This window comes from Amphibalanus amphitrite, unplaced genomic scaffold, assembly GCF_019059575.1.
Source record: "Amphibalanus amphitrite isolate SeventyFive unplaced genomic scaffold, NRLGWU_Aamphi_draft 000992F_arrow, whole genome shotgun sequence".
NCBI classification, from domain to species: Eukaryota; Metazoa; Arthropoda; class Thecostraca; order Balanomorpha; family Balanidae; genus Amphibalanus; species Amphibalanus amphitrite.
This window is the reverse complement of record NW_024882486.1, coordinates 18,051-45,103: the sequence shown is the minus strand read 5'-3', so window position 1 is coordinate 45,103 and position 27,053 is coordinate 18,051. Positions and strand designations below refer to the sequence as shown.

At 51.6% G+C, this 27,053-nt stretch overlaps 3 protein-coding genes across 6 annotated transcripts; 2 read left to right on the top strand and 1 right to left on the bottom strand.

Moving 5' to 3' along the window:
• Positions 1-862: 862 nt before the first annotated feature.
• On the top strand, positions 863-2,938 carry LOC122368960 (macrophage mannose receptor 1-like). The gene is made up of 3 exons (XM_043343299.1): positions 863-934; positions 1,823-2,254; positions 2,382-2,938. The coding sequence occupies exons 1-3, from the start codon at positions 878-880 to the stop codon at positions 2,829-2,831; spliced, it is 939 nt and encodes a 312-aa protein (XP_043199234.1). The 5' UTR covers positions 863-877; the 3' UTR covers positions 2,832-2,938.
• Positions 2,939-4,435: 1,497 nt separating this feature from the next.
• LOC122368952 lies at positions 4,436-14,816 on the top strand. The gene is made up of 3 exons (XM_043343286.1): positions 4,436-4,635; positions 10,801-10,912; positions 11,193-14,816. The coding sequence occupies exons 1-3, from the start codon at positions 4,630-4,632 to the stop codon at positions 14,594-14,596; spliced, it is 3,522 nt and encodes a 1,173-aa protein (XP_043199221.1). The 5' UTR covers positions 4,436-4,629; the 3' UTR covers positions 14,597-14,816.
• Positions 14,817-15,176: 360 nt separating this feature from the next.
• Positions 15,177-26,824, bottom strand: LOC122368953. 4 transcript variants are annotated; one of them, XM_043343287.1, is made up of 12 exons: positions 26,655-26,824; positions 25,122-25,251; positions 24,064-24,194; positions 23,645-23,759; positions 23,124-23,243; positions 21,748-21,931; positions 21,217-21,454; positions 20,813-20,943; positions 20,293-20,455; positions 19,611-19,830; positions 18,615-18,804; positions 15,177-18,268 (listed from the first exon to the last, which is right to left on the bottom strand). In XM_043343287.1, the coding sequence occupies exons 2-12, from the start codon at positions 25,215-25,217 to the stop codon at positions 18,036-18,038; spliced, it is 1,821 nt and encodes a 606-aa protein (XP_043199222.1). In that variant the 5' UTR covers positions 25,218-25,251; positions 26,655-26,824; the 3' UTR covers positions 15,177-18,035. The 4 variants fall into 4 exon arrangements, with proteins under 4 accessions (XP_043199222.1, XP_043199223.1, XP_043199224.1 ...); XM_043343288.1 differs by having other exon boundaries at positions 26,660-26,824; XM_043343289.1 differs by having other exon boundaries at positions 26,664-26,824.
• Between the last annotated feature and the right edge of the window lie 229 nt (positions 26,825-27,053).

Here is a 27,053-nt window from a genome sequence, read left to right as displayed (position 1 = left end):
CATACATTTCATTAGAAACTCAAACCAGCCTTACCGTAATAACGATAGATATATCACAGGCAGCGTGTGAAAACGGGCAGATATACCTATACATCATGACATAACTTTGTCGTTATATGAACAGGAGATCGCTTTGGAACATTACCACAGGACACAGCTGAAAGATTCACTCACTAGTCCATACGTCAGGATATTGAACAGACATCGCACCTACATTAGACGTGACTATACAGCAGGGCAACATCCTGACAAATAGCAAGATGGATATGGTGGCTAATGAGTTAATGTAGCAATTCGTACCTGCAACGTAAAAACGACGCAACGGCGTGACATTGGCGTAATGAGGTGCAGTAAAGTGGCATCCTGCAACAATGTGCGATTTCTTTTGACCACAACGGAAGCTTGAAGCCAGAGGGATGAGAATGAACACAGCTAGACGAAACCGATAGATACATATATACTGAAAAAATAATCGGTAGGGGAATTCACCCACATGAGTTTTAAACGTCTCTACCAACCTGCGAAAAGCGGTTCAGCTGTACTGACTCACCATGAAAAGAGAGAAAAATCATATATCACCCCCAGCCAGTAGGCGTCACGTTTAGACACGTGCATTTGTCTGGCTGATATCATCACATCACACCCAGCGCGCACCTGTCCAAAGTCCATGGCCCAGTAAAGGCAGCCCGAGCCGCTCGCCACCCACCGTCCGCCTTCCACCGTCCGTCACTCGTCATTCGTCGCCCGTCATTCGCCGCCCGCCTTCCGTCGTCCGTCGCCCGTCGTCCGTCGTCCGTCGTCCGTCGTCCGTCGTTCGTCGTCCGTCGTCGTCACCATGGCCATCTTCAACGACTGGCTCCTGAGTCTGACGACCGTCATGCTCGTCTGCGTGCAGCTGGCCATTCCGTCCAGCGCCAGCCTTCTCAGCGACTCCGTAAGATACAGATACAGGTGTCTTGTTCACTGTTCAGGAATTATATATAAGAAATATGACATGAAATGTCCGTTGTTCTAAGATTCTATAGTATGGCGTGTAAGGTAACACTTACGCGGTACGTCTGGTGCCTTCGCTCGCAAGTGAGGATGCTGGTGGTCGCTGACGCGCTTGTGAAGTTAAATTATAGCATTTCCTAACGCTTTTAAAGCTCTTATAAGCTTGACATCGAGGATGTTTCCTAAAATCCGAGATAACAGTTTTGTAGCGCCGTCTTTTCTCTGCACAACCACATAAAGAACTTTTAAAATTGCTTGTAAACTGTAGAATTGGTGAGCGTTTCAATATGTCATGTTTTTTTGCTCATTTTTACTCGAACATGACCTCAGTTTGACCTCAATAACTCCTGACCCCAGGTGACCTGTGACTTGAAATTTTGTGTGAAGGTGTCAAATTGATGCCCGGTAAGGTACCCAAAATTTGGCTCTCGCTATTTAAGAAAAACCACAGGGGGGGGGGGCAAAATGCCCCCCCCCCCATCAGGGCGCGGGTTAACCTCATGCTCCATGTTCTGATCCACACCAGTTTTGCGACAAGGTAAAAATATGGGTATACCGAAAAAGCCCATAAGATTAAGACCGATGGACACAGGTGATGAGCTGGTGAACGATATTACCACACATGTGTGGTAGGTGCTGCAGTATCGGGGAAATGTTTTGCAATATATTGGTATTCATGATTTTTCACTGGGTTCATATAATCATCAGCGTTAGCCGTTACAAGCGCATTCCCGGATTTTTTTGTCACTCCTCGTAAGTAGCGGAACGTGACTGATATGATAATCGCTGGCTACGTAAACCGTTCTTGATGCACGTATCCACATTTCAGGCCTGTCCGGACGGCTGGGTGGGACCCCACCGAAGTGTCTGCTACCGGCTGAGTGACGAGTATCTGGACTGGAATGAAGCCAACGCCAGCGGCTGTCAGGAGCTCCAGGAGGGCGCCTACCTGGCCTCGGTGACGTACGCCAACAAGGCCTTCCTGTCGAAGCAGGAGTCCATCACTGACTCGGACTACTACTGGGTGGGTCTGCGCTCCGGGGACGCCGAGTGGAACAGCGGCACGGCGGCCGCCGAGCCGGTGGACTTCACCAACTGGGGGGTGGTGCGTCACCAGGAGCCCAGTGGCTCCAGCGTCACCAACGACGACTGCGTGCTCCTCATCGGCGAGGTGCCTAATGACGAGGAGTACGGCGCCAGCGGTACCTGGATGGACTGGGACTGCGGCCTGGAGGCCTTCTTCCTCTGCGAACTGAAAAAGGTTGGAGAACCAGTTGCTTACCATCTTACGTCGTCAGTTATCAGAAGCTTTCTGTAAATGCGTGTGCTGTCGCATGATAAGTGCATGTAAGTGAGATTCTAACACTGCTTAATTGTTTCTCACGCAGGATCCTGGTGTCGCCTGCCCCAACAAAAACTGGATAAGACATAACGACGCCTGTTATATGCTGCACGACATTCAGAACAAGACGTTCGCCGAGGCAGAGGAGCGGTGCGACCAGCTCCAGCCGGGGGCCACGCTGGGCTCTGTGGCCGACTACGACGCCCTGGTGAGGATCGTGCCTGGCATGGACACCGCCGCCTACTACTGGATCGGTCTCCGGTCCACTCCCGCTCCCGACGGCCGCCTGCGCTGGCGCACCGCCGACGCCGCCGAGGTCCTCTCCACCCACTGGTGGTACGCCGAGTACGACGAGCCGAACGGCGCGCGCATGGGGCCCGACCACGACTGTGTGAGGGTGAGCGGTCGCCGCTCGGCGGAGCTGTACACGACCGGAGAGTGGGAGGACCAGCACTGCGGCCACCGGTCCCGCTTCCTCTGCGCACTGCGCGTCTGAGCCGGCGTGTCCGCCCAGCCGGCTGTCCTGCGTCGGAGACAGAGCGGAAGGCTGCGTTCTGTGGGGAATATACTACATTTGTGCTGGAATAAACGTCCTAATGCCTGCATTGGTCAATCAATTAAAAGAACCGGCCGCTTACGGCAACGATGCATTGTCAATGAAAAAAGAGCATTGGAAAGGTACCGATAATGGGACCGTATTGGCGGTCCTTTGGCGTCTTTCAGCTACGCAAGAAGGAATCGGCAGACACAGACACCTGGGTGAGCGAGGAGGGGAAGTCGAGACCGTGTTTCCGCCAAAAGAGAAAACAACCAAGGTAGGTGGTAGGTAACTACACCTGCGCTATCTACATCAGCTGCCCCGCATGACACTAACGGTATTGAAACGAAAATTGCGACATTATATTAAGATTGCTTGTAAATTACACCTGACATTTCTGTTTCACCATTAGATTATCATTTAACCCGCACCGTGACCTGGGGGGGGGGGATTTTTAGATTCTCTTCAGGTTTTTCGCGAATTTGTCTAAAAAACGGCGGCGCGCAGCGTCAACGTTTTCGGCACACCTTATCATACATCTTTTCTGCACATGTTCTAGGCTAGTTAAACCCGTAAACAATGCAAAGCAAAAAAAAAAATCGATGCTTGTTCCTGCAAAAGGAACAACAGCGCCAGTGAACCCATAATAGGGCAACTGTCAATGTCTTTTTAGGACTACTATGAACGTCAAACCCCTTGAGACCCCACTTTTTTGCGATAATTTTTAAATGCGTCAACTTTCGTTGACAATATTCTGGCAATGTATGTTTCAGAACCTGCCGAAACTTTTATTACTAAGGTATTTTGACGCCAAACGATTATGGAAGGTACTTCTCATTCACTCGTAATGTTAAGGTCAATCTGGCCCGGGCAGAGGCTTGCGCTCGGCCACACTCGAGCCCCGCCACCAGCGCCATCTGCTCTAAATGCCATCTACCAGCGCCTGCTACCGCTACCAGCTACCGCCCACCATCAAGCCTGAATGGAGCGAGAGACGCGAGTGACCGGTCGCCGGGCAAGGAGCGCCGGAGGGGTAGGGCGGAGCTTAGCGCTGACGTCATTACGTGGCTCCGCCCCATGAGCGCGTAGCCTCTACCCAAACAGCAGATTCGTTCCGTGAAATTTAACATTACGAGTGAATGAGAAGTACCTTTAATAATCGTTTGGCGTCAAAATACCTAAGTAATAAAAGTTTCGGCAGGTTCTGAAACACACATTGCCAGAATATTGTCAACGAGAGTTGACGCATTTAAAAATTATCGCAAAAAAGTGGGGTCTCAAGGGGTTTGACGTCCATAGTAGTTCTCCTTGCAGCAACAAACCAGTGCCAATTCTCTTTCTTTTCTCCGTTAGGGCTAATAATGCATGCTCACCGCATCAATCATACCAAGCAGCCTCGCTAAATAGCCTCGCTAATAATCCGCCTCCCAGTCGGGTGTGTGTATTTGCCCTCTGGGCGTTGTCAAAGCGCGATCTGCGGCCACTTTCACGGAGCGTCTCCAGCCCGGCTCGTGACTCTTGCTCGGCCCGGTCGGTAAGAGCGGCGCCAGGCTGCGGTGGTCGCTCAGTTTCTCTGGCCGGCTGGTGGCGGCCGCGCGCGCTCCTGTGGGCGGCACCGGTGGGTGACACTGGTCGGGGACACAGACCGGTGGGTGGCACTGGCATAGTGGTAGGACTGGTGAAGGACCGGTGAACGGCTGGAAGGACCTTTGGAGAGGACCGCTGGAAGGACTCACTGTGGAGTGTCACATTCCGCATGGAGGTAAGGAAAGAGTCGTGTCGCGTTTAGAATTGTGGTCTGTCCCTCGAGAAGTAAAGTTTACGCCCATTTTGTCTTTGTAGTGTTAACTCTTAACAGTTTAAAAAGTGCCTTTATTGGACCGATCATTCTAAACACTCACGAATATGCCATAACGGTTGTATATTGAATGGGTATTTATTTCAGGTAACTAGAACTATTGTATAATAACTCTATAGAATAGTATATGCCTACGGTATTTATTTATCTAAATGAGAAACAGAACCCATACCGACGGCGTCACCTTTTGCCTTATTGTATGTCGTGTGGAGTATTGACAGGTCAATGATATTTACACGGTAGCTTCAGGCATGGGTAGAAATGATATTGTTCTGCATATCTGTCTTCCAAAATGCAGATCCATAGATGCCACGAATGATGTAATATCCATTGATAACGTGATTCATGGTATCTAAGGCAGATCAAATGATATGTAACACCCTTGGTCAGTTTTTGACCGTGACATGTGCCTTTTTAATCTATTTCAGCCAACCTGCTTGCTAATTTATTGGTCTTGATGGGAAAATATGGTGATTGGTGATCGTATACGAAGTCCAAATGACTATACAAGCATTCCATCAGACGCCTTTGTAGTAAAACATGTTTTTGCAACCGCAATTATTTGATGTCTCGTGCCCTCTTGACACAAATCTATGAAAAGTTTCAAAAATTAAAAGGTTTACAAACAACTTGTTAGATATTGATTAGATGACTTACGCATATGCGTATGTAGAACGAGGTATACTGACTATCGGACTTATCAAAGCATGACTATTAGTTGACCTTTCATAGTCAGTTATTATCAGCGCTGTTTTTAGGAGTACAAATATTTAAGACAAACGGTACCTATAGGACAAACAATGACAGAGACCCATGACTCTTGGCACTTTCGTGTGCCGCATCTCGCTCTCCCTTCATGACGGCCGGATAAGCTGACTGCAAAAATAGCTCATCCATGGACACTTGGACGGCAAAGGATTTCCACAAACAGCTCCTGGGAAAACCTTTCGGTTTTTTATTCTTTCGAACGGCAAGTCACAAAACGGGTCGGGGTCAGTAGATCACAAGATGAATGTGCATATAAAGCGAGCACAATATAAATGCATACGTCTCTCGCTCTATCATCCGCAAACAGGAGATAATGGTCCGGGTGAAAATGCGACCGTTAAAGCTCGGCGCAGTCACATGTTCATTTCTAGTACGTGGCGGCACCATGATCATTTTATTTACTGCAGCTGGGCCGAGGAAGATAAAGGCATGTTTTATGAGAAAAAAAAACACATAATGCATTCCTCACAAAAATGTGCTTATCTAACATCTGATTATTGCTTGCTGATGACCGACGATTGCATTGATATGCGTTCCTACATGTCCTGTGCTACACTACGTGGATGTGTTCACTAGATCGGCACTCGGCAGCTTTCCGTAGCCTGCCGAAAGCTGGCGGTCCAGCGAGACGGTCCAAATTGGCCTGTCCCAGCTCTCCACGGACGGAACTGCACCATCATGTCAGACGTGGCACGTGCTGCACGAGCCGCCCGCCGCGCTGCCGCCGCTGACCGCTGGGGCGGAACGGATACCCGCGGGGGCGCCTCCCAGCCTCCGCACCAAAGGCGCGTCCCTGCGCCACAGCCTTCCACGAAGAGGAGGTATAACGACTCTTATCCTACATTTCACCATCCCTACTGCCAGTGTAAAAACACACGGTGATAAGACATTGCTTACAAAGTTACATGCATAGATAAAGTTGTTTCTCAGCTGTGTTTAATCGGCATCCATGCAGATAGTGCGGCGATTCAAACTGACCACAACAGACCACCAGTCACCGGCCGGACCAAAGCACTTTCGCTGTTGTTTAACGGTCCAGCTGGCTGTTATTTCGGACCGATCTGTTCGCTCCTGTTGTGACTCGTCGACAGATGGTCTGCACTTCGCACATTTTCCGGTCTACTCTGCGCGGCTTCCGTGTCACAGGTAGACTGGAAATTATTGGGAACGAGTGAGTTCAAGATACGATAGATGCGTTATTTTTGCAGTTGTGAAGATAGTACTGAAGACGGTCATATAATCCCCATCCATCTCACGCGTCATTGAATGGAACAACAGGGGTACAGATGTTTTAGATGATGGATGACAAATATATGTTTTATTCTCTTTAACCAACCACCAAAACAGTGTAAACGTCAACGCATCTGTAACTATGTTTCCATGGCATGCCATCACCTACGCCACGCTGTAACTTCAATTCACACAACCCTGGCACAAGCCGCGTGACCTCTACATTGGCATGAGGTGTATGTTCGTGCAGTTCCGCCTAATGGCTATAGGTACTCTGGGTAGAAACCGACGGTCATGAACTTCATGACGTACCCAACAAAGCCTTGCCAAGACTTTCTCCTTTTTGGCAACACGAGCTGTTTTGCTTCAATGGGCATATTTCTGGCTGCGAAAAGGCGCCTATTTCAGGGCGAATAACTGTTGTGAAAAGTGAAAACTACAAAGCACCTTGGATCCGCGAACCGCGCCCCATGTTTTGCCACTTATCCCTTGTTTGCATTGCATTTGAAGATTTCGAATAGAGCTTGGGCATGAATTCCCGCACGATCCGTGGGGACAAACCGCCATTCACTATGTCTGATTGGAGCAAACTCACACAAAACCGACGAGTGGCTGTCTATGCGCTTTTGTATTTTTGGTTTGTTCTACTACATGCACATTGCGAACTGAAATCGTATTACACACATTAGGTCTATTTGTCCATCATTTCCATGTAAAACAAGAAGTTAATTAATAAATCGGGTGGCATCCATTAAATGAAGTGAACACGATGCATTTCGAAAGGTGTATTATAGCGTTCAGCGTTCACACTTGTCCAGTGGCCTAACGACTTTTTAATTCAGTAGGGGCAGACAAACGACTTTCACTGCCGGTTTCGGTTGGTTAAGGTAAACATGGACGCGTCAGGACAACCTTCCGCCGCCACTGCCCAGTCTATTAGCTGGGAGTCGCCTTCACGCCATTTTCACCTATCTCCATACCAGTCCTTGCCGTATACAGATGATCAGGCGGCCCATTCAGAAGACCGCTATCAACTATGTACTCTCCCACAACTATAACCACAGCCGTGCGTACTCATAGGGAAGATTGATGCTTCCCTCCTCTCCAGAGGATTTGTCGAACATCTCCAGAAGCAGAACCCTTGCAAAGCATGCGAGATGAAGATTGTATTTATAGGTACATAAGGTAGGATATAAGCGTATCTCATGTGTAGGATTTCAATTAATTCATCCCAACCAATCCAATGCAAAAATTTGAACTAATGATTCGTTATTAGTTGGCATTCCGTTGGGCTGCAGTGGCCGTATTCACAATCACGGGTTAAGGGTAGGGGTAACGGGTAGTAACGGGTGACGGGTTATTTTTATGGCGGTATTCACTATCGAAGTTTAAACCTGATGGTCGCCCAGCGCCACGCAGATGGCACCACGCAGGCCAGGTGCCGTCTGCGTGGCAATGTCCACACTGGACACCTCTGGACGTCACTGCCACTGGACACTGGACAACCGACGAGGCGGTGTTAGGGCCGGTCGCCCAACCGTCCAAATCGGTAAACTCCGTACCATAATGGGGTTTACTGATTTTATCTCTTACCCTGTCCCCTCATGTGTTTAGCGCAACAGATGCGACAGGCGAGAAAACTGATAAAAAGTGGGCGGGACCCAGATTCTTAGGGAGACATCAAACATGTAAATAGGAACAATAAAGAGGCAAATGTCAACTCTCACTTCTCTGATAAACTATCTGAACCCCTTCAACCGTTTCCAACGCTTTATTCCGACAGCGCTGGGTAAACAGCAGGACATTCAGAGGATGTCACTACCGAGACAGATATCAACTATTCAGATAACGACTGTCCAACAGGATAGGGTCAGTCGCGCCGCGCCAGCCAGTGATGGTCGAGCCAGCCAGATATCTCTTGTCTCATCACATTGCCATGGAGTAGTTTAGATATACCGAAGCGACCCAACCCAGCAGTGCAGCACAGACAAAAAACAAAACAGACAACAAAATAGTCAACGGAAAACAATAAAACAAGTTTAGGTGATGCTATGTTGATGTCATAAAAACAATAACATTCTCGGAGTTCGGTATTCGGGGCAAAAATGGATTTCATCCCATTGAGGTTATTATAATCCCCCCTGGCCCTAACACCACGTTGTATTTACTTTGAGGGATCTCTCCTGGTGAATCATATTTAGTTGCATCTGAGTCCATCAATTAGACAAAGATCGGAGTTTCGTTAACCCTTTCATATCGCTACTGGGTTTTATAACAGGTTCTCAGGAAGGCGCAATACTGACACCAACAATGTCGATGGCGGTGGAACGCGAGCACCCAACTGGACCGAAAATCATCAGTCAACCAGAAGTGTGGAACGGTGACGTTTGAGGCATTTCAATTTTACCCAGCCTTCATACACCGACGATTTCAGGCTATTGACCGACCAGGCAAGAGAGTGCTGCAGCAATCCCTGTTATAAACAGTAAACGTCTCCCATGGGAGTCGTACACAGTTTACAACACAAACCGCAGCATTCACACCGGTCATAAGCAATGGTTTTACGTTTACGGTAAATGTCTCTGGGCTCTGGCATACTAGAGGCTACAATTTTGTTTTCCATTCGTCAGCTTCACTTGATTTTCCTCGAAATAATCTAGAAAAGTATGCGTGCGTTCACGTATGTACGTTTCCGGGCGCTCCGGTTCCCATCGGTGCCGATCGGTGGCGGCCCGTTCGTGCCCTCACAGCTATCACTCACTGTCTCGTTGTCACACGACATCACGACAATTACTCAAACCTGGAAACGGGCGACCACCAGCGCGGCCGACTGCGGCGCGTGTCGCGGCGCGTCCCAAATGATACCGTGTACCGTCACGGCCGCGCGCGAGCCTGAGCGATGGTACGGGAGGCGCCCAGTGGGCGATTATGTGCTCGGGAACGCCCTGCGGTGGGTTGGACGAGAGCCGACAAGGATGGCTGGCTGCAGACGGATGGACATTGGATGGTTTAGGAGCAGTGACTGACCAGGCAGCGATCGTCGGGAGACAGACGTGCCGTGACAAAGTATCGGGGCTCGTCGTGGAGATGGAGTGTTACAGCTTCGGAGGTCTTCACTCTTCACCTTGGCCGTTTTGCCCGAAACTGCATTCAATGCCCACAGTGCACTTGTTGTCGGATATTTTCCACCCGGTTACCCGTTTGTAATTTATTCTTCGATATTCATCCACAAAGTGCTTGTCAATTCGCAACTGCACTGTAGGACTGCAGCGTGTATTAATGATAAACCCTACATTGAATATTATGTAGGTATGGGAAAACTTTTATTCGATTTTCATAAATTCCCTCAATGGTTCCATAAAAAGCCGCCCACGCCTCTATGTAGCAAACAAACGATGCCCAGTTACAGTGGTGGCCCGGTGGATCTTATATGCTGAGAGTTATATCCATACCAATTTTACATTGGCATGTTACTGCAGCGAGTGGACGGAATTGAAAAGTTAAACGTTATGCGTCCCGCGTAAGCATGACGCGACCGACATCTGGCCTGGCGACCGTTTTTCTGGCTTTCAGTCGTTCAGTTCCGTCAATAAACGCTGCGGATTGCAGCGTAGGTACTTATTTCCGCCAAGCGAAACAGAAACGGGGACATCTGCCCAATTGACCCGTTGTGTCGGTCTGGGCACCAATGGCACAAGTGGCGAAGTCAACGTCGCTTTCGGCCGAAAACTTACGGATGATTTCTTTGCCTTTTTCGAGTGAGCACTTTGGTTACTCGTTGTGACCTCCGCCCTGGAATTCAGCAAAACCCCGCTTCTGTTTTAACTGTATATGAAACACCGACCGACCATACAGAGCTCCTATAGTTGGTGGCATTGAGTAACGCAAACACGCTCCGATGCACATCCACACGAGCATTTTGTGCAAGTGTTCGTCACGGCAGCAATCACAGGCGCCGACTCAGTCCAGCGCCATGCATCTGATGCCGTCGAGCTGCAATCCGGGAAACTGAGTGGGAATGCTCCCACGTGACGTCACTGTTGCGTCTCTGACGTCACTGTTCGTTCGCAGGTTCGGAGGATGACGGCGGCGCTGCTGCTGCTCACAGCAGTCAGCGTTGGCGCGATGAGGGCGCCGGACTGGGGATGGGATGACGACTTTCTGAAGCCGCACACGAATGCCGGTATGGAGGCGCATGGATGCGAGAATGTTTCTCACACTTACGCTATCAAATTCACGAATACACCAACCAGTAACTGTCATTATTTAATATTAACGATAACGTATGTTTATCAGACCTCAAGGAGTACAAAAACTACCTTTGTTTACAACTAGGCATATGCTCTTTTAGTATTTCTAATTTTGATTTTACGCATTATGGAACCAAAGCAGCCTGATAAACCCCAAAATTGAGGATTTTGTAGGTATATCAAATGTGTTGATTTTGGTCCGCCTTGTTCCAGAGCGGCCAGGCTGGTTTCGCCACACGCCTCCGATGGCCCCCGACCAGAATCCCTGGGAGTCGCTGAAAAACTCAGCTGGCGTAAATCAGAGCGTCTCTGCAGAGGATGAGAGTAACGACGACGCAGCGCAGACAGCCGAGGAGACGCCTCCACCGAAACCAACCCAAACAGCGCCTATAGAGAGGAGTGATACTGCTCCCCTAGAAACGGAGGGTCTCAAAGATCATTGGGAGGCACTGAAAAACGCAGTGGTCTCGAAACAGAATACAACAGCGTCAGAACGTAGTGATAACTCAACAGTTCAGATCACCGAGTCACAAGAGCCGGCGAGTTTTACGCCTGCGGGACAGACTGATACCGGCCTATCAAGTACGGAAAGCATCAGTCCTGGATATACATTGATAAAGAAGGTAAACCAAACGCATGATTACCAGGGAGACGAACAGCCTGACTTGGTGACAGAATCGCCTTCAGTGAGCGATACCAGCGAGGATAACAATGACTCAGGTGAGCACAAGAACGACTCGGATGACCAGACGAGCGACGAGGGCGCCGAGGTCGCAATCAAAAACCTGACCCTCACTGAAGCACCTGATGAAGAAGCTGCGGAAGATGAAAAGTCACCTAGTGTTTCTGGGCAAGTCAATAGTGGTGATCGTGGTGGAGGTGATGTTGGTATAGATGACGTTTTGGTGATCTTTCCTGACGAGATAAATGACTATGGAGAAAACGAGATAGATGAAAAAGAAGCCTTTGATGAAGAAAAACGCAGCAAATTAGTATCGAGAGAAGATCAAAGCTCTGAAAAGGCGAACGACACCGTGGTCGCTGAGACTAAAAAAGACATTGTTCTCGATGCTGAGGCGAGCACTTTAACTCCAATTTTGCAAGAAAAGTCTGTTGAAGATGAAGCAGCAGCTGACGACGTCCCACCAACCACATCAAATAACTTGACAGTACAAAGCCCACACCAGCTAGCCAACACCTTGTCTCCGGAGGCCAAAGAAGACTTGGTGGCGGGAGAAACACGACAAACGGGCCAACTGGACCCTGTTACCCGGCGCCATCCCTCGCCTAAGGACGACCGGGAGACCAGCTTGCTGCTGTCGCCGACCGAGGCTACCTCTCTGCTCTCTATGGGCGGCACCACCACCGCAGTGACCATCTCCGACCGCCGTCTGGACGATACCGGCGACGAGCTGCGGCGCCTCCTGCAGGACGCGTCCCGTTCCACCACCATCTCCCTCACGTCGCCCGACTTCAGCAACGGCACCTTCGTGGCCACCACGTTCCACCGCAAGCAGAACCCGTGGCTGCAGCGGTACGCGCCCTTCTTCTATCCGGAGAACCCGGAGCCGGAGACGATCGACGAGCTGGAGCGGCGCCAGGAGCCGGCGCCCGAGCTGCGGCGACTGAGGATCGAGCACCTGGTCCTGGTGCCGCCCTCCAGCTACCCAGATGAGGTACTGCGAACCGTCCATGACGCCAAACTGCGAGCCCTGCCGAAGCCTCAGGAGGACGTTCATATCAATCTGGGCCAGAATGACGGCGGACGAAAGCCCACCATAGAGGAACTGGCGAGAGGAGCGGAATATGTGAGCCAGGAGAAAGTACAAAACATAGGCAGTGCGAATGACGCAAGACATAATGGAAAAGCTCAATCTGAACTGCATGAGAAGCCGCCACACTCCGGGGTAATTCACAATGAACCTTTGGAATGGATACCGTTAAATGACGCAGAACAACCGGATGAGAATGGAGACACTCTTCTGTTGCATCCACCAGTGAGCGGCATAGGTCCCCGGCCAGGAAGTGATGCCGGTTCGGGCCACGGCGGTTTCTCACAGCCCAAATTGGAAGATATACTTCCAAATCAGCCAGGTGAAGAGGTCAACCACAGACCTCTGCCTGCCGGTGTGGCGCCAGGCAACGGCTACATGAAGCCAAAACCAGAGGACATCTTGTCTACTGCAGAGCACGGTGAGCTAGACCACAGGCTTCCTGCATATGCCCCGCCAATATCTGATGCTTCCGGTTTGGATAAGAAAGACGCTGCACAAGGATTCACAGGTGATACCTCAGCCAAAGGTATCCGTCCAGACAAACCGAACGTCCTTGTGCTTCCTCCTCCAATTCCAGCCAATGCCGAACCTTCTTTGCCAGACGTTGGCACTTCAACTCTTCCTTTGTCCACCCCATCAGGCTACTCCTCACCCAAACTGCGGGACGTCGTTACCATCTCACAGTCCGGCCGCCTCGTGCCGCTCGCTCATTCCCCGTTCAGTTCACCCGGAGACGCTTCATCCGGGGGTCAGCTCGTCCAAAACATTAACTTTTCTCCGCCGAAACCAGACGACGTGATCCCGCTGTCCGAGTCCTTCATGTATGACGCCGCTCGTGCCACAGCCGCGGGTGTTCCCGAGGAACAGCAAGACGAATACGGCGCTCCGAAGCTGTCCTCAATTGTCGGGTCCACGCGAGTACAGGTGAAGTCGGTTACCCCTGGACGAAACCCGACGCAGGACGTGATAGCTGACCTGGCAATGAAGGAGGTGGCCCCGCCGGAGCTCGGTCAGCAGGGCGGTCTTCGCGGACCAAAGCTGGTCGATCTGCTACGGCCGCACGCAGAAGGGACGAGGAGTCGCACGGACAAAGGAAAGGACGGGTACGGAACACCGAAACCAAGTCATATAATCAACCTAGATGACTTCCAGCTGTCTGCGGTAGGTGTGCTGGATAGGCTGGATTCACGAGCTGGAGACAGCATACAAAAAGAGGCGCAACAAGGGGGCGGCGCACACAGCACGGAAAATGTGCAAGGGGTTGCAAGGCTGAAACCCGAGGATGTCATCCTAGCCAGCGGCGACTTCGTTGGTGTTCCTGACTTCCGGCAGTCTTCAGCAGACAATAACCAAGCATCTGATTCACCAAATGACAAGAACCCACTGTTCAGTGCGCTCTTAGCGACAAGAAGGAAAACAAAGTGGAATACGAACAAAGAACAAGGCGCTTCCGATTCGGGACCGGACACACGAGAGAACTCTGTCTACTACATTCCCAGCACAGCTCAGTCGCCTCCGAAGCCCGGGCACCCCTCGCCGACCGCACACCGTTTCACGCCCACATCTATTTACGACGTGCTGGCCTTCCCAGAGCCCCGCGGCCTGCCGGACGGATCTGCCGTCGGGCAGCGGCCCGGCAGCGAACCCTCCCTCGACAGCCCGCTGTACGCAGACGCTGGGTGGCGGCCCAGTCTGTCGCCGTTCGGAGAGCTGGGTAAGGATGGGGGACAGATGTCTGGACGGCGGCTGGACGAGCAGGTAGAGGATGAGGATAGGTGGGTGTGGCCCCGCACCACGCGCACAGCAGACGTGACCGGCAGGGTGCTCTTCCGCGAGACGTGACCTGGTCTTCAGTGAATCAGTGTCTGGAACAGTTAGATCTACCTGAACTCAACGACTGGTAATCAGTGCTGACTGCTGGTGTGTTCAGCTAATCGTCAAAGCACATAGTTACCAGGTTGGGCGACTGGTAATCCGTTGTTATGTTCGTTGGTCGTCAAGTGCATGGAAAGGGTCATAATCATGGAGGTAGACACAACCCGAGTATTTATATCGAGTGAATGCGGTCAGTGGGCGAGTTTCGTCAATGCCAGAGTAGCAGTGGGGTTGCTTCTATCACGCAGTCATTCAAAGTTAACGCGGTGTTTCCGTGTTACATGAACATTGCCTACGACTTCGTTGTTGCCGGTGAGAAGTGTGAAGGGTTGCACGCACGTCTTGTTATGTAGTTGTTGCTTCTTGTTATGTAGTTGCTAGTTAACAGTATTTTTATGACAGGGTACCGTTATTCCCATTTGAATGTGTGCGCAAGTGTGCGAGGCGAGTCTTGTCAATAAAGTTCAAATTATGGCAACCCACGGCCAGTAATGTTCAGGTTGAAAATCCTCCAACAGGTTCAACAGTCGCAGTCACACAACAAACATTTTCTGACGAATATATCGTTTATTACATTTAAAGAAAACTTTAACATTGCGCAATTAGTGGTCCTGCTAACTGCCAATACATACAAAATGGCTAAAACGCGACTCTAGCGGGAGCGCTGGCCCCGACCGAACGACAGACACAGGCGGGGACAGAGGAACACCCAACACAGCACTCGCTGAGGAACACAACGGGCCCGACCGGGCACGGGCGGCCGGGCGCCGCGCCCCGCAGAGGCAGCAGCGGCGGCGCCCGCCGCCCGTCCGCCGGCCAGCCGTCTAAAGCCATCCGAAAATTAACAACACCAACCGGGCGCCAACTCATTGGAGCGCGGAAACCAAACAAACCGCCAACAAATACCATAATTTCGGACTCAGTCAGGCAGAGCTTCCTTAACGAAACTATAATTCTACACTTTGTAAGAGTTGATTCAAGATCGCACCTTGAAATCAATTGGCAAGTGCCGCGTGTCTTCATATACGCATCGGTTATTATTACCTCGTTATGCGCCGATTTCAACATTATGGTAAACGTTGTGTTAAAAGTGGCACTGGTGCCGGGCCCGTACACTGACCATTGCGCCCGCGCCCTCGGCAGCCAGGCAAGCCTCTCGATTAGACATCACACGCCAGCGCCGGCGTCACTCTCCATTATTGACAGCTCTCCTGGAGTGGCGTGTCCGCGCGCGCACGAGCCAGCGCCGTCCTCCGTCTGCCGGCGTGCATGTGTGTGTGTGTGTGTGTGCATGTGACCGTCGCGCGCCGCCGGCGACCCCCGGGCTCACAGCGCACAGAGATTACGTTTGCTCACAACCAGCGGCCGCGCCCGCCGCGCTCTAAAGGGTATACACAACGACTACGTCACAGCTCCATCCAGTGGAAAGGCAAATGATATGAGAGCGGCGAACACGACTACCCGAGTACTCTACACCGCGCGGCCGGGCCGGTGGCGGCGGACGCTAATAATGCTCCTTATTGCGCGTCTAGCAGACTGAGGCCGGACGGCGGCGCGGGCACCTGACGGTGGCCGGCCGCCGCCGCCGCCGAAATTTATCACAAACCAGCACACACACAGAGACCGAGCGCGCCCCCGGCAGCGGCCGCGCGGAACGGCCGGCCCGACCGCGACGACGGTCACCAGACGGAGAGCCATGCACCGTTAAAGCTGACTGGTAGAAAAGAGGAAAGGTGCTCTCGGCGGCAATCCACACACCTATGTACACATTACGACTGGGCGGGCCGCCAAACTGCCAGCGCCCGCCCGCTAAAACCGCAGTCACATCGTGAAATTTGAGCTGATTGAAGATCCCGAGGACGGCTTCAAGGACAATATAACCGCGCACGCCGGTCGGGGCTGCCTCTGTCTTATCTATCGTCGCGCACTACCGACCCTACCCTGTTTGTGCTAGCTACACATACCACGGCAAACCAAGCCCGAAAACAGCACACGTATCCCGCGCATAGCTAACTAGTGGGCCGCGCGGCCGCCAACACCGGTGATGCACGGCGAATTTCGCCGCGCGCCTGCCTGCTGCTGTGAGTAGCCGGACCGGGTCGCCCGAATCCCTGGAAATGTTTCACGCACCGCGCCTACAGCGTCTCCGTCTGAGCACAAGCAGCCGGGGGCGGCGCCGGCCGCGAGTCGCCGGGCCCGCGCGCCGCACAGCCGGGAGAAGGCAGGGACAGTCACACCGCACGCTCTCGCACCCAGGAACATCCAGAGCTCTGTCAGGGCCGCGCCACTGCCAGCGACAGGGCACGCTGAGCGCAGCACGCCTCTTCGGACCGACTCTTTTGACTAAGCTCAAGTGAGAAACACCGCTGAGAACCCTAGCTACGAAGCTACGAGAGTGGCGCGGCCGGGGGCGGCGGCAGCGCACACTCGGCCGGTCCGCCGTCCCCGCCCGCGCGCCGACCGGAGGCCTACCGTGTACCCACACACCCAACACACATACACACGCACACTGTGTACAAAACAGGCGGGGGAGAACTGGCACTGCGGGCCAGCCGCCCAGCACCGGACCGTACAAAACCTGAGTGCCAGTCTTTGACAGAGGGCGGCCGGCGGCCGGGCGCAGTGATCCGCCGGCCGCCGGCACGCCCGAAACATCCAGCGGTCCCATCCCAACACCTCACGGAAGTCTACACGGCAGGGTGGGCTCAAGGCGCGCTGAGGTGGTGGCACTAGAGATTCAATTGCACATCCTACAGAAAGGCAAGTATTAGAACATTTGACTGTAGCTACCCACGGTTTAATATCTCGGCTATCTGCGTGGCGTCCGTGAGACCGTCGCGCCTCCTTATGGTCAATCTATATCACACGAATAGGATGAGAGCGGGAGAACCCCGTCGTAACAGGCCCAAAGCCGGTGGTACATCACTAATTGCACAAACTTTGGCAGCGAAACGTCGACTACATACCTTGGACTGAACGCTGGAGAGGCGCTTGCCACTAATCAAATGCTATAACGCTGGCCCGAGGCCACGGGCGAGCGACGCGAAAGCCAAACCTACCAGCTACCCAGCGGTTTACGGCGAATTGGCATGAGCTATCATGAAAGGCGTAAGTACAAGTCTAAGCTCCGTAGTGTATCAAACATTAATACCTCTGCGCAGATCACTGGATCGCTAGCTACACACCAGAGAGCGAACACTGGACTTGGACCGACGCTGAACCTGAGGTGCATAGATTGAGAGGAAGCGGAGGCGCGCGCGACCCACCTCGAGGCGCCGGCGCGGCCGCCCAGCCGACGGCCAACAGCCATCGATCACGACGAAGAGCGGCAGCGCCACCGCGCGGCGCAAGGGCTAATTACGTTGGTCCGATGATGAGATAGGCTGAGGTTAAACGATACCGACTCTCAGTTGGAGGCAGCGGCAGCGGCGGCGGCGGCTGGCTCGTCTCCGGGCTCCCCGCCGGTGCCGGCAGCCACCAGCGGCAGCAGCAGCGTCTCGGCCGACACGTCCTCGGCGCCGGCCAGCTCCGGGTTCAGCGAGAAGTGCGTGGTCAGCACCAGCGCGCACCAGATGGCCGTGCGCGTGCGGCGTGAGCAGCGCGTCAGCTCCTGGATCGCCGCCGCCAGCTTCAGAATGTCTGCCAGCAAACACAGGGGACCGGTCAGGCACGAGGGTGTCCGAAAGCACTTGCAATTCACAGAGCGTTGAACTGATCCTCTAGCTAAGCAATTCCAGTTACACATCAGCCTCAAGTAGATTGAATATGTCCGTCAGTTACTTTGTAACATAATGAACTTGAGTCACATAGATCACACGTGTGCCGAGCAGCATCAGGTCCGCGCGGCCACCAGAGGTCGCCGGCGCGAACTGGGGCCGCCGCCAGTCTCTCTCTCCCTCCGTGTATGCCGGTCAGGACACGGACGCCGCTGACCGGGGTAAGATGGAGGCCCGGTCGGTGTCTCCCTCACACTCCAGCCACTCACCCTTGTCCTCCTGGATGCGCGTGTTGGCCGGGTTGCCGGCGCGCGCGCGGTTCTGCGCGTTGACGATCTCCTCTCCGCGGCAGGCCTGGACGCGTTTGATGACCTCCAGCATCTGCTCCAGCGTGCTGTGGATGCTGCGGTGCATGCGCTTGTTGCGCAGCCGCTCAGTCTTGGCCACAAGAGTGATCACCTGTGGGGGCAGGGCGCAGAGCGGGGTAGATCAGCGAGCGATGGTGAGTCTAGCTGAGAAATGAGTGACAAAGCAAATTAGCTCCCCAACTCGTATTTCGGCACGAAAACAAATGCGATATTTTTCAGACGGTAAGAATGAACTGCGTACTTATTCAACACGATGTCAGTCGTCAGAGCGGTCAACGAAGAAGGGGCAGTTAGTTGGATCAGCGAACTCCCCCTACCGGACGGACGAACAAAACTGCTCTACCGGCTCTGCGGGTGTTGTTACTGTTCAAGGGTTCTTAGCGCATTCGAACAGCCGGCCAAAAGATCATTCAGTGAAATGTACAGAAACAAACCAAGGACTCGAAAATCTAGTACCGTAAAAAAGCAGTTTCCCACTGATCCCATATTTTCTGGCGCACAGTTGACTACAGAATAATTTTCCACTTTTCACAGGCAATCAGTCGCCTAGCGCGGTAGGTTGTGCCGCATCATGCGGACTGATTGACACAGTGCTGTCACCCAACGCTCGCCATAGACACGCTTTATGGCGTGATAAAATGCACAACTTACGTTTCAGTCAACTGATAGATTCTGAGGAGGGCAACATCATTCTGTAATCAACTGTACAACATCCACGATCCACAGATCACACGTGTGCCGAGCAGCATCAGGTCCGCGCGGCCACCAGAGGTCGCCGGCGCGAACTGGGGCCGCCGCCAGTCTCTCTCTCCCTCCGTGTATGCCGGTCAGGGCACGGGCGCCGCTGACCGGGGTAAGATGGAGGCGCGTCCCGTCCCTCCCCGCCCGTTCACTCACCCTGGCGTGTTCGCGGCGGTGGTCCACGATGAGCCGGTCCACGCGCGACGGGTTGGTGGGCAGGCGCGGGATGGGGATGTTGTTGGCCGACGACACCTTCTTCCCGGGGAACTGGCGCGCCAGCTCGGCCTCCATCTTCTTGCGCTCCTTCTCCAGCTGTTTGAACTGGTCGTAGCACTCCTCCAGGCGGATATGCAGCTCGTTCGAGGGGCCACTGCGGCTGCGGGCCGGACGGTCGGGTCAGGTCGCCGCCCATACCGGCTCACAGCGTATTGACGGACGGACACCGTTCACCCTCTGACCCGCAAAGCGTTCACTCTGCAAACCAACAGCACTGTGGCGCCGTCATGACCGCGATAATTACTTCAGCGAAATAATACCGGGCGCTCTGCACACAACAATCATGCTCAGTAAAAACACCGTGACACCGCAGCTCGCTGCTGCAAGATAAGAGCACCACCGGCGTCCACCCGCCTCACACAACGAAATTCACATTAAGCACTCAATCACACACCATAGCACTAAACACAGCCCATGACATACAAAAGTCGACTGCCTACACTCGGTAAAATAATACACCCAAACCAAACTATACATTATACACCCTACTACAAGCAGACTCCCATTCACCCCTACCCAGGCTCCCAAGCCCTCCCTGGTCCGGTCAATCCCGAAAACTCACCGGATCGGCCGGAACCCGAAGAACGGATGCGGCACTCCGGGGAAGAAGCCGGCGTGAGGCGGAAGCTCGTGCAGCGGCGGCATGTCGGGCCCGAACGGCGGCGGCGGAGGGGGCGGCGGCGGCGGCATCCCCGGCTGGCCGCACATCGGAGGCCCGAACAGATCTGCAATACGAGCCGAGAAATGGTCAGACGAGCTTCGCTTATTTAGGTGAGAAGACGGTTGTTTAAGATATATTTCAACAGACAAGTGATTATAATATTTTTGTAGGTACTGAATACATCCTTATCAATAAAAAAATGTTAGGGTAAAAAGAGATGCAGGAATCATTTTGAAAATGTACCCTGTGGTAATGTGAAATAAAATTTTGAAAATGAACATAGCCATGTCAGGACTACCCTGCACTGAAACTCATAATTCCAACAGCCGCATCCAGCTGCAGCCAATAAACTGTCGGACTCGCCGTCCCCTCTGACGGGTCACAGGTCGATACGGGGCGTCGTCTCCGACAGTACACGTACCGTCGTGTGGCGGCGCCGGCGGCCGCGCCCCGGGGAAGGGCCCGGGCCCGGCGCGTGAGCCGGGACGGCGCAGGTCCAGCTCCACAGCCGAGCAGCGCCGTGAAGACAGCGCGTCCGACAGGAACTTGCCGCTGCGAACGGAGACAGACGGAGGGTAAGCCGCTGTCATGTGGGGTGGGAATGCGCGAAAGTTAAAAACGACGGAGCCTGCAAATCAAACAGCCCTTTTGTACGATTAAAAAAAAACATGGATAGTTATGATACCGGGGCATGGCAGCGCAGGGCCACGTAGTGTTCTACCGTCACCTACCGCATCTCGGAATTACACGGATCGCATTACGTAACACCCTTCCCTCCCTCCCGTTCACCCGCCTGTCCACCCGTTCCGCTGACCGCTCCCTCACCTCTGTGCGGGGCCGGTGCCGGCCGGCGGCGGCGGCGGCGGTCCCGGGCCGGGCGGCGGCGCGGCGCGCTCGTCCAGTCCGCCCAGACCGAAGAAGCTCTGCGGCGGCGCGGTGTTGTGGTTGAGCTGGTCGGCGTTGCAGGCCTCCAGCAGGGCGGCCAACTGCAGTTCATTGTCAGTGACACCCGGCAGCAGCGTGCTGCTCGTGCCAGAGCACGTCGGGATGTAGGCCGTCGACACTGCGAAAACGCACAGACAGTTACACAGTACACACACTGAGTGGGCATGTTTGCGTCGCGTCAAAGCATGATATATTGGCGGGCCTGGGAATAACCACCCAGTTATGATAAAGAATCATGAACATATCATAACAATGCAATAATATTTCCGCAGCCAGTGCCGGCAGCTCTAGTGTTATTAGTCCGCTGTTCCACCACCGGCAAACCCGTGTAGGGCTGGAGGCCCGCCCTAGTGTCAAGTCTACTCGGCCACGCCGTGCAGAACCGTAAGCCCAGCCCGGTAGACAACCCACCTGTCGGCTCGCGTCGGAAGTTGTCCATCAGGCCGAAGGAGGAGCTGACGCCGGTGCCGTAGCCGGTGGCGGCCACCGCGTCTTTGGGGGCGGCCAGCGTCGACAGGCCGCCGGCCGGCTGCTCACCCCCGCGCCGGGAGGACGCCGGGAACGGGAACACGCCCGAGCGGGTCTCCATTCCCGACTGATGGCGGAGAGAAGCGACGGTCAACACATTGTTAACATATTTGGAAAGCTCGCTTATTAGACACAATAACTACGGAGTTCACACTGCAGTTATGCCCCGACAAAATAACCACACAGGATTGGTACTTGCAGCTAACCGATATTGGTTCTACGACATCAATTTACATTGCGGTGATTGGTGGAAAAGCCAACAGGCGCGAACCCAAAAACGCGCTTACGCCATGAATAATCATAGACCCATCAGAGCGCATCGCATTGGTTTACATTATTAACCACACTAGGCACCGGACAATTTGATAACCTCCACTCCCTGGCTGTCGGCAGTCGATAGGCAGCGACGAATGAAATGACCATTCTAAGCTCGGCTTGCCATAGGAAGCAGGAAGACGTAGGACAGTACCGTTATCGCTACTTTACTTATGAAACCGTACTCGAAATCCAGCAGATAATGGGCCATCAGAGTAACGACGGGATCAAGCCTCTGCGTGCTTCTCATTGGGACTTAGGGGCTTTAGGGCGGGCTCAAACCACACCGAGCCGTTTGCTCATATGGACCACAACAGACTAGACAAGGGGATGGAGTAGCCCTTCCTAGAGACAAATGACGCATCATTTCGCAAAACGCAGGCGAAGACTGGGGGACAAAGCCACACGATGACACAAAGACATCGACGGACCCAATACAAATGACTCGTCTCGACTGGCATGCTGACAGATACTTTGCAAAAAGCGAAAGTGACAGCCAATCGTCTCAGCGAGGACCAGTCTGTTGGCAAATATCTGGAAATTAATCATCGTTTTACTCTGCGTTTTCGGAGATATTGAACGTTTTCATTTTTAGTCCCCTACCACCAGAAATGTCTGTCAATCATGAACTAACAGCGCACGGGACCGTACAAATGCCACTGAATGAGTGAGAACGGAGCCAAAAAAAACGTTTGAAACGACAAACAAAATACGTTTGACAAAACTTATGAGCCTTTTTGAAAAAAAAAAACACCACGGAAGTGTTGTTGTCGTTGTTGATCTGTGAAAGTTCCCTGGCGTTTCCAATAACGTAAGATTCAAAACATTCTGCCGGAAAACTTGGATGACGATAATAATTTAGCACCCGCTCGCAGTCCTTTCAGCAATGGACTACCGTTCTTCTGTAGCATCTGACTAGCAATATTTTCCACCGCGGGACTGACCTGGTTGAACGTCTTGACGTTGTTGAGCAGCCCGAGCGGGTCCGAGTCGAACGACCCGACATCGCCGGCGCCACCCAGATCCGCCCTGGTCAGCTGCTGGTTCAGACTCTCCAGGCCCAGCTGCGGGGGCGCGGCCGGCGGGGTCAGTGGGTGGACGGTCAAAATAATTTACCCGTGGTAGGTTGAGCCAAACTGCCTCAGAGCAGGCAGTTTGACTCAACCTACTCAAATGGAGAACTCAGCAGACCACGTGAAGGTCTGCTGAAGGTCTCCATGACCACCCAGCCACACTGTGACACCTTTTTTCATACTCGAGCAAGTCAATTGAAGTCTCTTGCTGGTATCACGCTGGTGCTGCTAACCTCAGCAGCTGTACGCCGTGTATCCTAAAGTTCTGCCGTGTAATGGCGAAACCGATTGTGTCGTGTCAGAGGTCATAACCTCAGGGCAGAGGTCACCCGAACGTAATCAGTCTTGCCTTAGCACGGCAGAGTTGCGCGCCAGTGACGGTGGTCTCTCACCTCTGATAGCTCGTCGCCATTTGTACTGATGGTGGAGAGGAAGTCGGCGTCGATCGAGTGCGCGCCACCGGACGAGGAGCCCGAGCTGAGTTGCTCCCAGCCGCAGCTCCACGACCTGTGTGGGCACAACGGTCACGTATTGAACAGCTTGGTGTGACTGATGTTAGAAAAATGCGACCAAAGAATGGTGGGAATTGCACTGAAATTCGTAACAATAAAAGACAGATAAACTTGGCTAATTCACCTCCTCATGGAGCAAATGGTCGACTGAATAAGAACTTGCAAAATAAAAAAGCTTTAAACTGACAGACAGCTGCATAGGTCCACATCACTGCCATCACATGCAACAAGTCAATATACCTACTAGAGTGCGAATCACACAGCTGTATATAAAAAACTGGGTTTGACTCAACACTGACCTGCCCTCATCCTGGGAGAGCCGGTCGTTGAACTGCTGATTGTCCTCGGCCAGGTTCCACAGCCGCAGGTCATTGCCGCTGCCCGACGGCACGTTCAGGCTGCTCAGGGCGTCCTCCAGACGTCCATTTGGCTGCGGTAGCAGCGACAAACCGGCGGTGTCACAGGTTGGAAGCTAGCTTACAGAAATGCACAACCACTATCTGACTTTGATAATATGAATGTTTATCAATGGTAAATACCTATAAAGAAAAGCACAACTCCTCAGATGCTATCCAATGATGCTAACTACTGGGCAAGCAAGTACTTATGAAACAGACATGAAAAATCATGTCACCCATGGTTGGCAGAGCAATGAACTGGACAACCATTGAGAGAAGTCCTGGGCATGGATTAGGATTAGGAATACTTCATCCATGCCCTGGGCTTGGGTTGCTCTGGCTCTGCATACATGAAGCTCCTGGTGGGGGTGACTTTCAACTGATGGAAGCAGCCAGAGCCACTGTAAGCCCATGAGTAATAAGTGCGTTAGTCCACATGATCATGATCAATTTTGACCTCAAAAGGTACCTAGGTACATTAGTTATCAGTATTTTATGAATCAGCCAGCATATGTCATGGGTAATGCTAACACAAGCTATGGCTAGTGTGAGTTCTAGCATTGCCTCTCTATCCATTGCCTCTCTATCAATACAAAGCACCTGTAAAATAAATATGCATTGAGTGTGGTTAATTTAGAGATATTGATTTATTTTATGGCATTTAAAATGTATGTCAAATGAACAGACAATTTTACTAGCAGAACATGCTGAATACTGAAGCAGGTGACCATATTCTGATTTGAAGGGTACCATCATTGTATAGGACATTGGCATTCATAGCACCAATGCCATGGCATTCATGACATAATACTTCAACCCAGACAAAGTAAATATTGAATTATATTTTTTCTAAAAATCTGAAACTTGATAGAAGTTAAGTTAAAAAATAAAGTATAAACACTGTGCACTGCAAAGTGTACAGTCAGCATGAAGTAAGATGCAACCTTAGATGGACATACCTGACATACTCCGAGGAAGTCATTGTTGCTCTGTTTGAGGCCAGAGCAGGCTGACCAAGGTGAGAAAAGGGAGACAGTTTCCTTTTCAGTCAGCATGTCTTGGTCATTATGTTGGAGTCCCTCTTAATCCCTGAAATAGGAAGGCCAGGTTGTGCATCAGTTGCAAGTACCACAATAAATAGCAGCAATACCACCTCTATAACACTTGATTGATGTTATTTACATGATATGGAAGAAAATAGTAGGTGTGGTTCAGTCTCACTTCACAATAGGATCGAGTAAAAAGTGTGAAACCTATCTGCCACTTAACAGTACACAGGCATAACAGTCACCTCAGCTAGTCTGTTCAGTGTTCTCATATGCAAGTTTCCAAAATCCAAACCATGCATTGCTGGCACAAACTTAAATCAAGCAGTCCTTTCCCAAAGTATGTGAATTATTTTGAGAAATGGAGCAACAGCACAGGAAATAGGGAGCCTAAAAGACCAGGGAGTTAGGTCCTAGACTTGAAAACATTCAGAACAATATATGCAGCCATAAACAGCAAGCAGTTATTTCCAAGCCCCATTTCAACAATTAGTTCTTAGTAGTTCATTAGGGTTTACTGGCGCGTCGACAGTGGTGGTCATTTTGCGCCCACCATTTCAACAGTGTGCCGCTCATTAGCATCTTCTAGCAAATCAGCTACGCTGCTGTGCAAAGGCAAAAACTACTATGTGAGGTCAGAGTCTGACTTCACATAGTAGTTTTTGCCTTTGCACAACAGTACTGTCCTCAGGTTCTGATTGGTTGAGCCTGATGTGTCATTTGTCAAAACTTTGAGAAAAAATTAATAATGCATTGCAGACTGCAGACTAGGCAATGCATTGTTGATTTACATATCCTAATTGTAATAACTTAGTCATATTTCAGTATGCTTTAGAGGGTGCTAAGCATTATTTCAGAACCAATCTTTTCCTTGATCATATTTTGATTGATCATGATATTTTCAGAGTGGAACAATTAGTTCAGGCAGTCCAAGTGGTTTTCGTCAGAAAGGTACTAGGTAGGTACCAAAAGCAGTGTCATTTTCAGATCCTTCATACAGGGCCCTATGACTTTGAGAGGCAGTGTTGTCACAGGACCATTAAATAGAGCACTCCAATTTTAGCTTATTTCCCTGGTACCTAAGTCACCAACTGAGGTAAAGCACAGGTAGTAAATCACTTTTTGGTCCTATAGTGCACACGCACAGTCCCTAATACTTCTGATCTTGGATATCAAGCAGAGGGCTTGAATATAACAGGATTAAAAAGAGTAGCACAGCTGCAAATAAGCAGATTTCAAGAAGAAAGCGAAAGACAAGCATGGGTCAGTCATGTTCCTAGACAAAAGCTGCGCGGCACCGGTAAGCCCGGCGAGCTCCCATGCTGCACAATCAGCACCATAGGTCTGTAGCAGCCGTCATATGTGTAACTATCGTTAAAAAGTATATAATTCAATATCCATGTGAGAAAACCTTACATCAATGTCCATCAATCACATAAACAATACCTCACCCACACGACCACACCACACAACCACGGCGAACTTTGTCGACCCATGGTGCGTTCGTAACAGGTAAGAGAAATAATTTTGATTATTTTGTCATTCAAAGACTTTTTAAGAATACGAAAATAGAAGGAAGATAAATAAAATATGATCTTTTTATGAATTAATTGTAATCAAACTACATATTTTGCCAATACCACACTTCTAAAAATGCAACAGGTACGAATCCAAATAGGACGAACGCAGCCTCTGGTGAACCGGAAAAAACAACTTTCAGGCTAGCAGACTAATACTGAGGAACATTTAAGATTTATTTTATTCTTTTTCAAGACATTTTATTACGTACTGAAGAATTGTCAAAAAAACACAACTCCGTAATAAAAAGGCTTATCTTATTCATCC